The sequence below is a fragment of the Rhinichthys klamathensis genome, unplaced genomic scaffold, assembly GCF_029890125.1.
Source record: "Rhinichthys klamathensis goyatoka isolate OS25496 unplaced genomic scaffold, OSU_Roscu_1.1 h1tg000235l_1, whole genome shotgun sequence".
NCBI lineage: Eukaryota > Metazoa > Chordata > Actinopteri > Cypriniformes > Leuciscidae > Rhinichthys > Rhinichthys klamathensis.
The window spans coordinates 799,824-817,253 of record NW_026606758.1 but is presented as its reverse complement, the minus strand read 5'-3'; the positions used below and the strand labels follow the sequence as shown (position 1 = coordinate 817,253).

The window sequence follows — 17,430 nt, the reverse complement described above, 5'->3', positions numbered from 1 at the left end:
TACCTCGGTTGTAACTAGTGGTTATTTCAGTCAAAGTTGCTCTTCTATCAGCTTGAATCAGTCGGCCCATTCTCCTCTGACCTCTAGCATCAACAAGGCATTTTCGCCCACAGGACTGCCGCATACTGGATGTCTTTCCCTTTTCACACCATTCTTTGTAAACCCTAGAAAAGGTTGTGCGTGAAAATCCCAGTAACTGAAACTCAGACCGGCCCGTCTGACAACAACAACCATGCCACGCTCAAAATTGCTTAAATCACCTTTCTTTCCCATTCTGACATTCAGTTTGGAGTTCAGGAGATTGTCTTGACCAGGACCACACCCCTAAATGCATTGAAGCAACTGCCATGTGATTGGTTGATTAGATAATTGCATTAATGAGAAATTGAACAGGTGTTCCTAATAATCCTTTAGGTGAGTGTACTAAGGTACTGATCAAATAAAGCAAATATGTAAGTTATTTCTGCCCTGTCAGTGTTCACATCAGTACCAGATTTTCTCTTTTTTCCCCCATTCTCTCTCCATATGTTAAAGGAGAGAACAAGTGAGAACAGACACAGCAAATTAAGTAATCTCTGCTGTCGTGGCCTTCTCGTATTGTGGAGCACTGAGCACTTAGCTTTACCTATTCTCTTTCATCGCTATGAAAGCCAATCTGCTGTGATAAAGCTATCAACCAATATGGCACCGCTGTGTTTCTGGCTAACCGTTTCAATTTACCCGTTATCCAAAGAGACTCGCTTATGTCAGAGATGGACAGAGGTTGAGGTAGACCACAAACTGTCTGTCAGAAATGAGATTACTAAAGGCATTCTATTTAATGATGTCTACTGGACTGGGGAAAATAAGAGATGTGTGTGGAGAAAATCAAATCACTCCCCATTCCTTGGTCCAGAATGGCTGCGACAAGATGGCCATACAACACAGAAATCTATCTAATGCAGCAGCTCTGCTTCTGCCTACAATGAGACTATTATTAGAGCAGAATATTATAAATACTTTTAAATTTACTTTAATGGGGGTTATGTTCGACAAACTTCCGTATTGTGTAAAACAGGTTGTATTGCTTCCGGCTCATGTCTTTAGTATGTGCTTTGTTAAATATAGAGATGTTTTACTCAAGATGCCTTCAAAGGAGCAAGCAAAGATAACCATAAACCCATGTCCATCGCATATTCAGATTAGTGTCTAAACGTTTTTTAATTTTCCTCTAAATCACAAACATATTGATATTTAAATTGAATAAAATGGCAACAATAAAAAGAACTAGCTGGCTTAGCTGATTTCCATAAAAGTCCATTTTGCCATCAGTTCGAACTGCAGTTAACATTTTCTCAGACAAGCGGACGCAATGAGACCTGTTTTCCTGTTTGTTCATGTGACGTTCAGAATAAAGCCTATTAATTGATCTTTTTGAGATAATCCTTGTCACAGAAATGAAGGAAGAAAACTGAGATTACAACAGAGGTGCATCAATAGTCTCAGTCTCAGAGATGCCCACAGAAAACTCCCACAGCCTCTCCACTGTGGCTGTTCACTTTACATGTTGGTCAAACTTTATCTTGTCTAAATGGGCAGTTCTTTTCCAGAGTAAACTGCAAACTGGATTTTTGCAGTTAGATAAGACACTTAAGATGGTATTGACACTGATGTTGCATATAATGATTATGTAAACAGCAATAGTCATCATTTTGGTTTTATATGGTCTCATGTTCAGCTATTGGCATTATCCAATTATTGACAATAAATGACAGTGGAGTCATTAGTCTTCTTCTGAATGACATTAAACTTGATTAATTTGTGATTAAAACCAACCCAAAACAAGATATTAAACTTCAACATAATATTAAGTTAACTATTTCTGCTCATTTGCAAGCACTAAATAAAGGGGTGAGCAGAGCAGCTCTCTGTAGATGTGGACTGAAAAATGCTGGAGGGGTGAGGTACAGGACCACAGTGACAAACTAAATATAAGTCTGTTCCACTAGGATAGGCAAATCCCCTTGAGCTCTGCACCCCAAACCAGCCCTCAGCTCTAAGCTGATGTCATCCTGAGACTGGAGTGATAACCCTGGGGGAGCAGAGCGAGGGCAGGAAATGCTGTCATCACCAGGGTAGCCTTTCCCAAGCCGAGCAGATGAGCATTACACATGACTATCCTGATTCTCCTACTGTTACTCATTAATGAGTCTGAAGGACCGGGCGTATTTGATCTGGATTAAACCTGATAACCAGATTACCTTACATCATGAGCACAGATTCATGATTAATAGGAAGAGATATAAATAATGGCAAGCATTAACGCAAACCACATGTGCAAATAGTGCTGGGAATATGTGATTAATCTTTTTTTTTGTAGCTAACACAGTAACATATTCAGTTTTTTTAAAGGTCTACTGGTTTAGGAAATGTGTGTGTATGTTATGTAAAAGCATTGAAATGTTACAATAATGTTTTCTCTTTAGGGGCTCCATAGAAATGTTTGTGTAAATATAAAAGACATCGCATAAAAGACAAATCTGTAGTCTTAAGAGTCTCATTGTCTTAAATATTTTTCTTTAAATTAAAAAAATATAATTACTATAATATAATATGATACTGTTCAAAAGTCATTACAATTAAAAATGACTGTTTATTATTTTATTTAAAATATTTTAAAATGTAATGGCAAAGCTGAATTGTCAGCAGCCATTGTTGGCACTCATAATATGCTGATTTGGTGATCAAGAAACTTATTATTATCAATGTTGAAAACACTTATGCTGCCTAAAATTTTGTGAAAACCTTGATACTTTTCTGGATTGTTTGAGGGAAAAAACTATTTATTTGAAATAAGAAATAATTTGTAACATTATTAATGTCTTTAATGACACATTTGATCAATTTAATGCATCAATGCTAAATCGTTTTTTTTTTTTTTTAACTGACTAAGTATTTATGCATCTGCTTATTTGATTCAACTGGTGTGATCAACTCTTACAGACTGAACATGGGGTGAGATCTGTAATAAATGGAGAATCTCTGCCAGTGTCTGACATGAAATAGATAAAGAGAGTGAAAGGAGTGAGTGACTGCTAGAGAGTGACTGCAGGCAGTGGAAAAGTGAAGACTGATGGTGATGAATGCAGCACACAACTCCAACTGTGATACCAATCACTAGTATGTCAAAAGCTCACTTCAGCCACAGGGCTGACAGCAGCCTCTCATGCTTGCTTCTTCCTGTGTGTGTGTGTGTGTGTGTCTGCACATTGCCTGTGAAAGGGACACCACACACAGCCTTGACCTACACTATTAAACCACACGAAGTAGTATGAGACATAAAATACTCCTTGTATTAGATATGCTCGCGACCACGCGCAACCTTGACTGACAGGCGTGAGCACACATGGGCCACAAGACACGACGAGTATAATAGGAAACACATTTAGAGTATTAGTCGCTGTCAATCTTTCAGTCTCACTTTGTATGAACAATATGAGCTTTTCATAAGCAAATACTGAAAGACACTGAGATGAAAGTAAGCGCAGCTTCGTCTCTTTCTCTACTCGATAAAAGAGTAATTTAAAAGGAAGACGCAACATCGCTCACTGCGGCTGGCAGGAGGAAATATTATTTTCTCTTTATGCACCAAATAAGCCAATAAATCGGAGGGATAGATGATTTTATTTTGAAAGCAGTTTGACTGGATGTCCATCAGACGTGATGAAGGTCAGGGCCAGAGAAGCGGTTCTTCTCAGGTTACTCAGATCAGTCTATAGATGACTGCGGTACTGGGCTCCTGATGAGGACAATTAAGGGCTCGTGTTACCATCTCATCTATATGTGGGTATGGTAAAACTGCATTAATGGGAATGATTCACAGCCACAATCAATACATGACTGATACTAATAGGCCACAGTGCAGTTGCACTCTCACGCAGGGCATAGCAGGATCTGACTGAAGGTTGCTGGGAAGACTGATGACTGTGTTGGCTTACTCAGCGGCCCGATTACAAGCAGCACCACCTGTTCTGGCCAAAACCTTTATGTTTAATATGTAAGGCAGAACGGGAATGGAACAGCAGAGTTCCTACACTTTTTGAGGGATATACTGTACCATTTAAATATTTGGGGTCAGTAAGAATTTTTAAGAAATAGAAATTAGTTATTTTATTCAGTAAGAATAGAATAAATTGATCAAAAATATTTCTAATTCAATGCTATTTTTCATTTTATATACAAATAATCCTGAAATAAAAAAGAATTATGGTTTCCACAAAAATATTAAGCAGAACCTTTTTTTTTTTTTTTTACATTGATAATAATAAGAAATTTTTCTTGAGCAGCAAATCAGCATATTAGAATGATTTTTGAAAGATCATGTTGCACTAAAAACTGGAGTAAAGGAAGCTGAAAATTCAGCTTTGCCATCACAGGAATAAATTACATTTTAAAATATATTCAAATTATTATAAAACAGTTATTTTAAATTGCAATACTATTTCACAATACCAAAAGCCTGGTGAGCAGCTTGGTAAGAGAGTTCAAAAGCATTAAATAAAAAAAAAAAAACTTTTCTAGTTGTTTGTATTAGATAAGTAATTTAAAATAATTGTATAGAGATTTGACTCATAAACTGCACATTTTAGATTCAATTGAATATTTGAGAGCAGGTCATAACTAGAAATATACAGTATATTCAACATAGAAATTGCCAAAAACCTTTACAAATTTAATAGTGCCTTGATTTTTCAGGCTTTCCATGACAGTAGGAACCCTGTGAAAAGGCACATCAATTCATTGACACAAACCCCACACATAACAACAAACATAATCTCGAAAATGTGAAGTTTTACCAGATAAACAAACAGATTTATCAAATTATCTAAACAGAGAATGCAATGGACACTGGCGTACACGAGTATTTAAAAATGGTCTTCTTCAGTTCATAGATGAGAATGCTGAGAGAATGAAGATATTTTGTACAGTTTGTCAGCGCTTTTATAAAGCACTCCAAAATAATTGATGAGCACAAAGCGGACTCATGGATCATTAAACATATTATTTTTGCATAACACAATTCATAATGGTTTATACTCGGTGCCCTATTTATACACGAGGGCTTAGAGAGCTTGACTTGAAATCAAAAACAAATTTCATGGATGATATTTACAGTAATTTGTTGTTGTGGTCCATTATGATGAAGATACTGATGATCATGATGCTGTTTTGATCAAAGTCTGAACAAAAATGTAATCATTTTACAAATTTACTGTATATAATATATCAAAATAAAAAAGCTCATCAATCAACAGTTTGGCATAAAACAAGAAGAAAAGCAGCCTCAAACTGAGGGATGGAGCTGGAACGAAACTTTTTTTTCGCAAACTATATGCAAACATATATAAAAAACATTCATCCATGCATATCTAATAAGCCATTTTGTGTGTATTAATCCAATTTTTATATGTACTGTACGCATATAAATCAATATTTTAAAAATAGTTTTTTTTGGACTTAATAAATAAGAATAGGCTGTTTTGGGCACACCTGGCTGAGGTAATAGAAATCAGGCATATGATCTTACCTGTATTTTGATTGGCCATGAAAAGTTGCTGACATAAACATGGAAAGTGATGTTGGGATTTGCAAGGAAGGAGAATGTCTCACAGGAGAAGCTGTCTCTGTACTCTTTGATGTTAGTCTTGGACACTATGGGGAATTCCTCCCCAGAGATCGTACCCGCTGCAGGGACACAAAACACAGAGTCAGCAAAGTGCACGTCAGCCAACAACAACATCAGCATACAAAATCCTCTGCATAATTAAAAATGACATAAATATTCTGATCAACCCTGAATAGCATCTGAATAATGCTATTCTAAGAAGCTGTACTCGAATGCCAACAAGATCAATAGTGAAAGTATTAGGAAAATGCCTAGAAACTTCTAAGAGCTTCTCAAAGGGTTTGCACAGATTTAAAGGAGAACTCCGGCGCAAAATGAACCTTTGGTCTAATAAAACATTGGTACCTAGTCAACCGTTCTCTGAGATTTGTTTTCATGATAATCGAATGTAAAGAGTTTTATCTCTAAAAACTGTTTAGCGTATAACGCTAGTAATGGGGGCATTTAATAAGTAAAAAGAAATCGCTAGTTAATACCACTAACAAGGCTCAAAAAAGCCCCACACGAACACAGTAACATAATGAGGGTCCCTACATGCAAAACGAAGCATTGAGAACTCTGTAAGTGTACAGACCGTTTAATAAGAAGATAAAGATAAAGACAGTCCACTTCGTGTATACAGACAGGAGCCATCTTTGGAAAACAGTCTCGACTAATCAAACCACGAACGACGTGCTAAGTGAGCTGAACTGTATGAAGTTCAGTGAACTTCTGAACTGTATGAATGGCGTTCGTGGTTTGATTAGTCGAGACTGTTTTCCAAAGATGGCTCCTGTCTGTATACACGAAGTGGACTGTCTTTATCTTTATCTTCTTATTAAACGGTCTGTACATTTACAAAGTTCTCAATGCTTCGTTTTGCATGTAGGGACCCTCATTATGTTACTGTGTTCGTGTGGGGCTTTTTTGAGCCTTGTTAGTGGTATAAACTAGCGATTTCTTTTTACTTATTAAATGCCCCCATTACTAGCGTTATACGCTAAACAGTTTTTAGAGCTAAAACTCTTTACATTCGATTATCATGAAAACAAATCTCAGAGAACGGTTGACTAGGTACCAATGTTTTATTAGACCAAAGGTTCATTTTGCGCCGGAGTTCTCCTTAAAGAGTTAATAGTGAATACATGGTCTATCACAATACAGTAAATCTCCAACCAGAAATGAACATGAACATCAGTCAGTCTATATTGATGTTTCCCAGATGACCCATACAGAGACTCTTCCATTAAGTATGACAGAATAAAAAAATGATTTCTTTTAGTTAATAGCAATTCAAAATGTGACTTTTCCATTAAGCACTCTTTTGAGCTCAGTCTTAAATATTTCTATAAATAAGTTTTCATGACAATGACACTTACACTCGAACACTATCTGTACTATTCTAGTGACCATTGGGAGTCTGGTTTATCTGCGCCTACGGGACGATCTTTAACACTTCTCCACATACCTGCTTGTCCTAGAGGTTTATTCAACAGCAACAAAACGAAAATCTATTTCGCTTACGCATTTGCTCTGTGCAAGAGCAATGTCTGTTTATCTTAATTAAAATCAAAAAGCATTTTATGAATGCCTTGACAATGGACTCACATGGCTGTCCTATACTTACTATGTTCAGCCAGAACTATTTTACAAAGAAATTATTTCTTTTGGGACTTCTTTTTTATTTTATTCTGAAATATTACAAGAAGAAATACTTTACCTGTTGAGCCAATAGACCACGTTATGTTGATGTTGAAATTGTTAGACGCATTAATTGACATATCGAGATTCTTGTTGGTCTGAAAAACAAACAACATGAAGACAAAAAAAATTAATTAATAGCTGATAATAAAGAGTTTTTTTTACCATATTTACAATAATGTGGACTGCTTTTTTATTATTTATAATATAAATAAAATGCGTTACAATATAATGCCACACAAATTATTTAATTCTCATAATGATTTAAAAAATGAAATCTTGATTGTTTCAAAATTCTGCTCCACATAAATGTACAGCAACCATCAGGTTATTGGATAACCGAGTTATGCCAAATAGCACTTTTGCATTCAGTGTGAACAAAAAAGAAAAAAGAGAAAAAGAAAAAGAAAACAGCTTGTTGTAGGAAACTTGCATATGTTAAGGACACAAAATTGGGAACTTTTTTGGAAACACACCAAGTTCAAAATTAAATACAACCTGTTGCAAACACATGATCACTGACCTCTTCCGGAGTCGCCATGAAGTTAATAGCTGTGTAATGCTGATCGTCCTCCTGAAGCAGACTAAAGGTGAACTGGTAGTCTATCAGAAGATTATCTAGTAAGGTGGGAGAAAAACAAAAACAAAACATAAATTGTATTTAGAATTTATGTCCAAGAGTTCCAGCATAAAAATCATGAGATTTGTTAACATGACATGAAAGTGATAACTTGGCAAAAATTCTTCATGTTCACGTCATGTTGAAATCACAACATCATGGCAATCACAGCTAATCTTCAAAGTTAAACACAAACTCTCGTTGGGAAAGAGAAGCAGTTGTGATAAAGGACTTTTTGACAGCTCACATCTGCACGAGCAACTAAAGGTCACCTTGTCCGATCCAATTTTGAAGACGGCATATGATTAAATAGCAACAGACAGAGGAAGGCTGAGAACTGATTTGATTGTCCAGCGGCTAAAAATTAATATCAACTCTGCTGATGGAAGAAAACACTGAACTGTCATTGACATTATTCTGGACTCTAGTTATCATTTATGACCTTTTATAAATCGACAAAATCTTTTATAGATTTAAAGCACTGAAAGTGCCACTATTATGCTATTTCGAATATTACCTTTCATGTATTGTGTAATACAACTGTTTGCAAATGTAAAAGGTCTGAAATGTTTTAAAGATAAAAGTGCATGACAAACGTTTACGTAACAATGTAACAAATTTGCATAATGCCAGACAAAGTTCTTCATTGGCTGCCCGTGAACGTCGTCTACTTTGACCCGCTCTCCACCAGAGAGAGAGCGCGTCAGAGAGCTTAAAGTGATATTGATGGTCTCGGGTCGGGTTCGGGCTGAAAAATTACATGCTTTGTCGGGCTGGGGCCGGGTAGGGCTTGAGCACCACGGCAGGGCTCTAACTGAATCTCGAACAAATCGTTTCAGACTCTTTGAGAGATGAGATTATGTACAATGTATATTATGAGAAAATTAAAGTGTTTAAGTGTTTTTTCATAAGAAATTGCGGCATTTTTTGCGTGTGTGTGTGTGAGATTAGAGTTCAATTTATTGCAACCGGGTTGCTAATCTAACTCATCATGACCCTGAGCACACATCATCAACCTTAAACATCAATTTCAAACCTCAAATGAGCAGCTGCAATCTAACAAACAGAGTCTGACTGTCTCTGACCCCTCGCCGATCCAAGAAAAACTTCCAGGCCTTGTTCAAAAGATGTTTATCTCTACATATCTGCACATGACGTAACAGATGCACACTAAACCATAGCAGATTGGGGGATGTTCACAGAAAGCGAGCGAAACTAAAGGATATTAGGTTCAACAAATAGCCGTGTTCATTCCGCAACCGCAGAGAGATGGAGAATTACCGCAGATCAGACCAAAGCGTCCGTCTTGAGCTTATCTCTTCCTCTGACCACTCAGTACCCTCCGTTGTCACAGAAATAGAACGATTATTGCTAGCTTTTCCTCTCCTTGTTTTGCCCCAGGTACACAGCAAAGCTATGTTTATCCCATAAGGGTCTTTGGCAAACTTCAGAGAGTTTTTCTATTCCATGAAGGGGAAAAATAAGAGCAGAAAATCAAAGAGGGAGATCAACAGGCTGTTTTGCGTTATAGGATATAGTACACGTAGTTATATCTATGGGGCTTGAGAGGACACTTAAATCTATGTATTGCCCACTCTCTTACACTTCCTGCTGTGATGATATTAATACTTTTGAGTGTGCATCGGTGTTCGCTTGCATGACTGCATGTATTTATATGTGTGCATGAGTGAATGCGTGTCAAGGAGTTCACAAAGGACAATGCAAATATGAAATGAACATAAATAGCAATATGCTGTGTAATTTTTCCACTGCTTCCAACATTTTTGCTGTAATTCGGTTATAATAAGCCAATTAATTGCACAAATTTAGCCAGTAAATCAAATTCCCCCTAGACTGAAATCAGAGAACACTAAATAATGTTGTTATTCTGTGGTAATTTAATCAAACGAAATTGTATGAAAACATGTGCTACTATTCTATTTCAGAGGAATGAAATTATTAACATATGAGGTTATTAACCTTTCTTGAACTCCAGAATATTTTCACCATCATCTGATAAAATTAAACATACATAAGAAGCCAACAGAGGACGTTCTGATTACAACCGACAACAACATCATCGTCTTATGACGTGCTCGGGTTGCGAAATGCACACATTTATTTACAATACATAATTCAATAAAGCATTACAGGAATCTCAAATAACAGTCTCATCAAGCCAAAGTGCATTTTCCTCTAAGCATCCTGCAGAACACATTTCATTTCCAAGTTCAGAGATCTGAAATGAAGCAATAACAGAAAGCCATCCCTGGCAAACAGGATCTAGGTATTTTATTTAATGTCTTCTACCATAAATGTTATCATCCTCAATTCTGGAACACCTTGCTGGCGGTAATGAGAACTGCAGAGAGTTAGGGACATCTGGAGTCATCTTTTTTAGAAGCAGGAAAGAAAATGGCACACTGGCTTAAATAATAAGTTGAAGCTAAATATACACACGGTCCTTTTGAATGCAATGAGCTGAAATGAAGTAAAAGAGCACCGAAGACAAACAAGTATGCATAACAAAAGCACATGATTTAGCTAACCATATTATATGTTCATGTTTACAAATTTAGAAGGAATGATATAGCTAAATGTTTTTTGATCATGTGTATCAAAAGGTATGATCTAAATTAAACTCAGTGTGCATGTCTGGAACAGCTACGACTTACACTATTTCTGCAGGATGCACTGTGCATGTATGACATGCAAAATTTCTGTTTGGTAAATCGCTTGAATGCGCTTTGCTTGAATATTATCTTTGAGGTGTGACAAAAAATCTGAATATAATATCAACCGGCATTTCCACTATCCAAGATTAACACCCGACTGTTTGCAGTACAGTGACATTTGAAAGCACTTATATAAAGAGGCATAAAGACAGAATCTATTGACATTAGAGGTATTGGATCGATTAGATCATAGCTTTATCATCATAATGACAATTTCTTCTCCATAACATCGGCATGGCCAAAATGCAATGAAAGTAAAGAACATCGTAATTCATCCCCATGCACTTTAACATGGTCTCGATTGAAGATATCTACATCTAAGGCTTAAAGCCAATACAATTATCTTAAGAAAATAAGATGGGCTTTAGATGTCCAAATAAAAAGTGACTTTGTAGCTTGACTAAAAGTGTTTAGCCGTCTAGGCAGAATGCCTGATTAGTGATTAGTTTTTGATGAGGGACCTGAGGATGTCTGGGACACTCATCTGAGTATGTCTGAAGCAGTAGTTATGGCTTTGATTCAGCCAGTGGAAAGTTGGCCGTAAATCAGTATATGAGGAATAAATATCATTTTTTGGATCAATGTTAAGAGAATCAAAGCTGTCTTTAACAAATCATGTATTTGAGTGAAAGTAAACTATCTTTGAAAAGTTTGGGGTCGATACGATTTTTTGAGTATTTTATGCTCACCAAGGCTGCATTATTTGATCAAAAATATAATAAAAACTGAAATATTGAGAAATATTATCAGAATTCGAAATAACTGTTTTCTTTTTTAATATATTTTAAAATGTAATTTATTCCTGTGATGTGAAAGCTGAATTTTCAGCAGCCACTACTCTTCAGTGTCACATGATCTTTCAGAAATCAGTCTAACATGCTGATTTAGCGCTCAAGAAACATATCATATTATTATAAATGTTGAAAAAAGGCTGTTGAACAGTCTTGTCAGGATTTTTTGATGAATCGAAAGTTAAAAAAACTGCATTTATTTGAAACAAAAATCTTTTAAACAACTTTTGATAAATGTAATGCATCCTAACTGAATACATTTTTTTACTGATCCCAAACATTAGTGATCATGATACCAGTACTACTACTGCAAACATTAAATATACATAATCTGCCGATTTAAACGTTAAATGAAAAACTTAATTCATTGTCGTATACTAATCAAAAGATTAAACTTTTAATATCTGTTGAGCTTACTCATAAGTGTGTAAACAACAAAATTGTATATACAAAATTGTAAACAAATATAAAAAAATTTCAGAGCTTTTTTTTTCTTTTCTGTGTTTTGTTCATTTAGAGCCAGACGTGCCCGATTCAGTGAGTTGTTGGCTGGATCATGGAACCAGAGAGCTGTAGAATCGAGAACAGCTGTAAACGGATCCATCCAATTTGTGAAAGAATAGTTCAATGTTATTTGTGAACAGTTTCAATAGGTTCACTGAAAAGAATTGGCTTAAAAGAATGATTTGCTCATAAACTGGACACCACTATCACATTTCAGAGCAGGTCTCGATTTTCTAATTTCAAAATAACAAGGATTTATATGTTTTCTGAAAAGTAATGGAGCAAAAATGACAATGTTAATAACAATGTAGTGCTCTGAAGCAAAGCTAAAAGTACCCATTACAATAAGGAAGAACAAAAAATAAATAAATACTTGAGTCACCATTGGTACAACATGGTAAATATGACCTCTAGTCTGATAAAGACAACAGTTTGATGACAGTTTTGACTGTATAACATTCGTCATGTATATGGCAGTTGAAACATGACCCTGATCACACTGGAGGTTATACTGTAATAAACATCTATCCATTATGATAGTGAAGGAGACATTCAATTACAGTTACGGTGACTTGCATTTATCGTCATCATTAGTATTATCATGTTTGATGGGCCTTGATTTTTCTCCTTGTGATAACAGACATTAGTGTGTTCAAGGCTGGTTGAATTAGCCTGTTACAAAGACGAAGCGTAAACATCAATCCCACTCTGTGGGTAAATGTCACTGACGTTCCCTTAGGGAGTCAGACTTGTCTCGCTCCAACTAGCCTCTCTTCATGGCTTTAATTGGTCAAATTAGCGAGTGTGTCCGCCCCACATATTTCGAAGCTGGACCACTGAATCGTTGCACACGTGTGATGAAATCCACACTGACAGAGTGAAGGGAACAGTGCTAGTAAGAGATAACAGCTGGATGCTGGGAACGTGAGGTGCTGCTTGTGGTTGCTGTGTGTGTTTATACGTGTTTGTCTGTGAGAGAGTTTGCAGGCCAGCTGCAGTGTACACTTTAGCGTTTAGTACACCATACAAGGAGCATGAAATGGAAAAGAACAGTTGCTTTAATCTGAACTCGAGTGTAACAATCATAGATAGCACAAAGGTTATTTTAACCAGCCATGCCTTACACCACGTGATGTGAGTTTAATGTGCATTTTGGGAACGCAACGTGCACCAGGTTCACTTTACTTACACATTTGCACAATTTACAATATGTTTGTGGACAGAAGTTTACAGCATTTGACCAATATTCCACCGAAATAAAAGCTCAAGGTTTGATCCAGTAGGTTTAAGCTTGAGGGTTTGAAAGAAAGTGAAGAATGTATTAGTATTGTAATTTGTAAAATGTAAAATGAAATTATTATAGTTATCAATATTATATATTTTTTTATTTCTGTCATTTTAATTTGCAAAAGAAATATAATTCAGTTAATTCAGTCCATTAAAAAGTGATAGAGGACACCTAGTAAAGGAGTTCTGGTGAAACTGACTGTTTACCGTTCGAAATTAATAAATAAATGCGCTGGCTACATTAGCTGTGAGTAACCATAGCAACAGACAGTCAAAGTATCCGTTTACAATTTATTGTATCAAAAAACAAACATCTAGTTAGCCATTACAAAAAAAAAAAAACTATGCCATTGCCTACCTGTGTGTTTTAATTATAGGTTAAAAAAAACTAAAGTGTAAAGCCCATGGCTTAGACAAGCCTAACTTACATGAAAAAAATACGTTAAAACTTCAAAAAACCTAAACTTGGCGGTTCATAAATAACTCAATAAAACAACAAGCTTAACCATCAAGCAATTTCCAAACCTGTATGACTGACTGACTTCTGTGAAACTCAAAAGATTACTTTTGTTGTTGTTGTTGTTGTTGTTCGTTTATTATTGTTTTTGTTCATGAAAATCAACAGGGTCCAATCTTGTTTTGGACCCCCTTTCATTGTATAGACAAAAATGGTGTAAATGATTTTCCCAAATTATCTTCTTGATACATGATGGCAAACAAATGATGAGAGCATTTTTATGATTTGGGTGAACTATCCCTATAGAATTTACGGTCACGCGTATTTATCGGCATTTTACAACAGCACATCCCATCAGAATGTGCGTTGTAATGCGTGTTTCATTTCAGCTGGAAAGAGCGAGGATAATGGAAGGATTTGTTGACCACAGGAGGATATGATGCAGTGCGCTATCAATCGTGAAGTGATATAACAGTATTGTGCTGCAGAGACTGGAGGGGAGGTCAATTATAAATAATGCATTGGTAATAAATCCTCCTATATACAGGGAATGAGAGTCTGATCTGCTCATAAAAAGCCTGGCAAACGTGCTTTTGACACACAGTCATCTCCTATGTGTTTTGATTAATCCAAATACTGAGAACCTTTCTGCCATAAGACCTTTTCAAGTTCTTACTAACTGAAACCTTTGTAGTGTAATAGATAACACAAATGTCTGAGTAAACCTCAGATGTCCAAAGAAAAGATGAGTTTAGAAGCTCGTTTGAAGTCACACAAATTGAAGAACAGAATAGATCACCTACTGATGATGTTGTGCATTAAAACAAATTGGCTGTCTGGATGTGCTCTGCTTATCTGAGACTCTGTAATCAAATGGAGCTTAGTTTTAAAAACATTCATTGGTGGCATTGGAGGGCTGTTTACATAAGCCTGGTTTGGTTTGTCAAATCTGGTCTGGTCTGGTGGCATTTCTGGGAAAGTGGTAGTGACAACAGCAATCATTTAGAACAGGCTTTTAAAAAGATTTTCCAGCTGTCTTGAGACATTTGTGTAGACACGGTCATTTTCAGGGGAACCCATGTCCGTTGCTCCTGAAGATGATGGTTCTGTTCTGTGGCCGTGTCATTTTCTTTTCTTTTTCCTATTTTGTGGTCGGGTGAGGAAGTTATGACCACTCTGTGCTTGTGTCAATCGTGACAACTGGACACATACTGGAGCTGTAAGGCTGCCATCTAGTGCTCTGAATATAAACTAAAACTACACTGCTTGCGTGCGAGACAGAGATTTTTTGTGACAGAGAGAGAATGCTAAACATGGAGAGTTAGAGATACAAAGCACATCCAGCTTTGACACAAACATTAAGGATTATTTCAAAATGTTTGCTTGTAATCCTATAATAATTAATATATGTTGGAGTTGTGCTGTGGCACAGGCTCACAACATGTAAGAGTGACAGTGCTCAAGGGATTTGGGTTTGAATTCCTAGAAGTAAATTTTTTTTTTTTTAAACTACCATAAATTTGTAATAAATTATGTAAAAAACAGAGGGTGCATAATACTTTTGAACCTTTTAACTGATGCACATTCTGAACATGCATCAATAGCACTTGTGAAAACAGTCTAATATATGCTTTCATTATGAAAAAATAAATAAATAAAATGAAATGAAATAAAATAAAATGTTTACCGTATAAAAAACAAAGGAAAACATTTTATAATTTATATCTAACATGATATTTGCATCAGGAAATTATTATGATTATGCTTAAACTGTTTAGATAGGAGAACTCCACAATTACTCAAGAACATGCAAGGCTTTGCTTCCAAATTTTTTTTGACTTTTACATTTGCAACATGAAGTTCAAATGTTTGTTCAAAAGTAAAAAGCTTTTTAGAGAGAGAGAGAGATAGAGACCAATCAAAAAGTCAGTCCAGTCTACCCTCAAAATACATAGGAAGTTGTGCGTAAACACTTGTACTGCATTTTCAAGCAGCAGATGTATGGAACAGGAATGAGACCTGACTGCTTGCCAACTGCACTCTCTGACCTTCAGATATTTGTTTGAGACACTTTAAGTCAGAATCAGTGATTGTGGCTTAAGGACATGCTGGGTCGCTTCTGCTTCTATAAAAATGGAACTGAAGCCCCAACCTTCAGGTAGGATAACAGATTAATGTCTGAGAGTGAATGTCTGTCATATTTTACCCCAATCATTTTCCATTAGCAAGCCATTTTCTAACATCATCAACAGAACATCAGCACATGTGTTTTGCTTTAGGCTAAGCTCTTTGCATTTAGGGACACGGTCCACAAAGAAGAGTCAATCACACATAACACACACATCTAGTGTACACATCCTTATCGGGCTTATGCCGGGGACTTAATGACTAGCTGAAGCGCTCTAAGACTGAACTGAACACACTTACAGACTGTTTACAACGACTGGAGCAGATTTTAAACAGCAACTGTGAACAGCGACTGAACGCAACTGTCAACATTGTAAAAATTGCAAAAATCTTAAGGACGTTAAGTTTCCTAAGAGCTGTGCCATTAGATTAGTTGTTACACTTTGAATCAACTCTGATGATTGTTAAAAATTTGTCATTTTGGGTAACATGCATAAAAAGAGATCAAATACACAGTATAATAACATTATAAATCGGTTTTAAAATATCAAAATATAATTATTAGCCATATCACCCATCCCTATGTGTGTGTGTGAAAGAGACAGAGAAAGGGTTACTTACAGTAACATGTTCCTCTAAGTGGGTTTCCAAGGTAGCGATTTTCGGAATCACATCTGCAGTAAATTAACAGAAAGAACATTTTGTTTACAGATATGACACACTAACAAACAAACTAGATTTGGAAACTAGTTTTCACCCATCAACAGAGGAAGTGAGGAATTGTACTTAAATCATTATTTACTATAGGCATATAACACAACACATGACAATAGTTATTAATGTTTGAACTATTTCTTTATAAATGTGTTTTAAAATGTGCTGCGATCACAATGAAAAAAATGTAATAAATATCACTAGTAATAGATTCAAAAGTTTGAGGACAGCAAGATTTAAAAAATGTAAATGTAAATGAAATAAATATATGAAAATAAAATACAATAAATTACTTTTTTTTTTTATCAGAAAACAATATTAAATGTTTTAACTTTATTTCTGATCAAATAAATGAAGCCTTGTTGAGTATAAGATACTTTTTCCAAACACAGAAAAAAACATGTGAGAGTGTTGCTGGTTTGTGGGACCATAAATGGTTGTGTGGTTGTGTTTTTATGGTGATTTCTCCCTATGCTGCAGGTAGTGTACTCTTAGCCATGCTTGAGATGATTATAGTGGACGGGCCGTCAGGTGCCCCGCTCCTCTGAGGCCTGAAGAGGAGGATGAGACCACATTTCTGATCAATCCAGACTGACAAACCAAACAAAACCCTTTACTCTGTGCCAAAAGCAAAACTATCACAGACACTCTTAGGATCAGAGAGATGAGCAAAACCCTGTGTGAGTGGAATATACAGCACAAATGATGTTTTGTTTCTGTGCGTATAAGAAACATGCATCCATTTAAACAGAGGATTACAGTAATGCCTAAGCTTTCGTTGTAGAAAAGAAAATCTGGAAGCTCGTTTCAACGGCAAAGGTGTAGTAGATAAGATTTTGTGAAGCACATTT

General features: G+C 35.9%; 1 protein-coding gene across 3 annotated transcripts in view; it reads right to left on the bottom strand.

The window, feature by feature from the left end:
• The window catches only part of atrnl1a (attractin-like 1a), a 261,486-nt gene that overhangs the window by 108,177 nt on the left and 135,879 nt on the right, over nt 1-17,430 (bottom strand). For all 3 annotated transcript variants that reach the window (XM_056265511.1, XM_056265510.1, XM_056265509.1), the window contains 4 exons: nt 16,487-16,539; nt 7,869-7,963; nt 7,365-7,443; nt 5,567-5,724 (listed from right to left, as the gene is read on the bottom strand). In XM_056265511.1, coding sequence (XP_056121486.1) covers nt 5,567-5,724; nt 7,365-7,443; nt 7,869-7,963; nt 16,487-16,539 — 385 coding nt within the window. The remainder of the gene's footprint in view (nt 1-5,566; nt 5,725-7,364; nt 7,444-7,868; nt 7,964-16,486; nt 16,540-17,430) is intronic.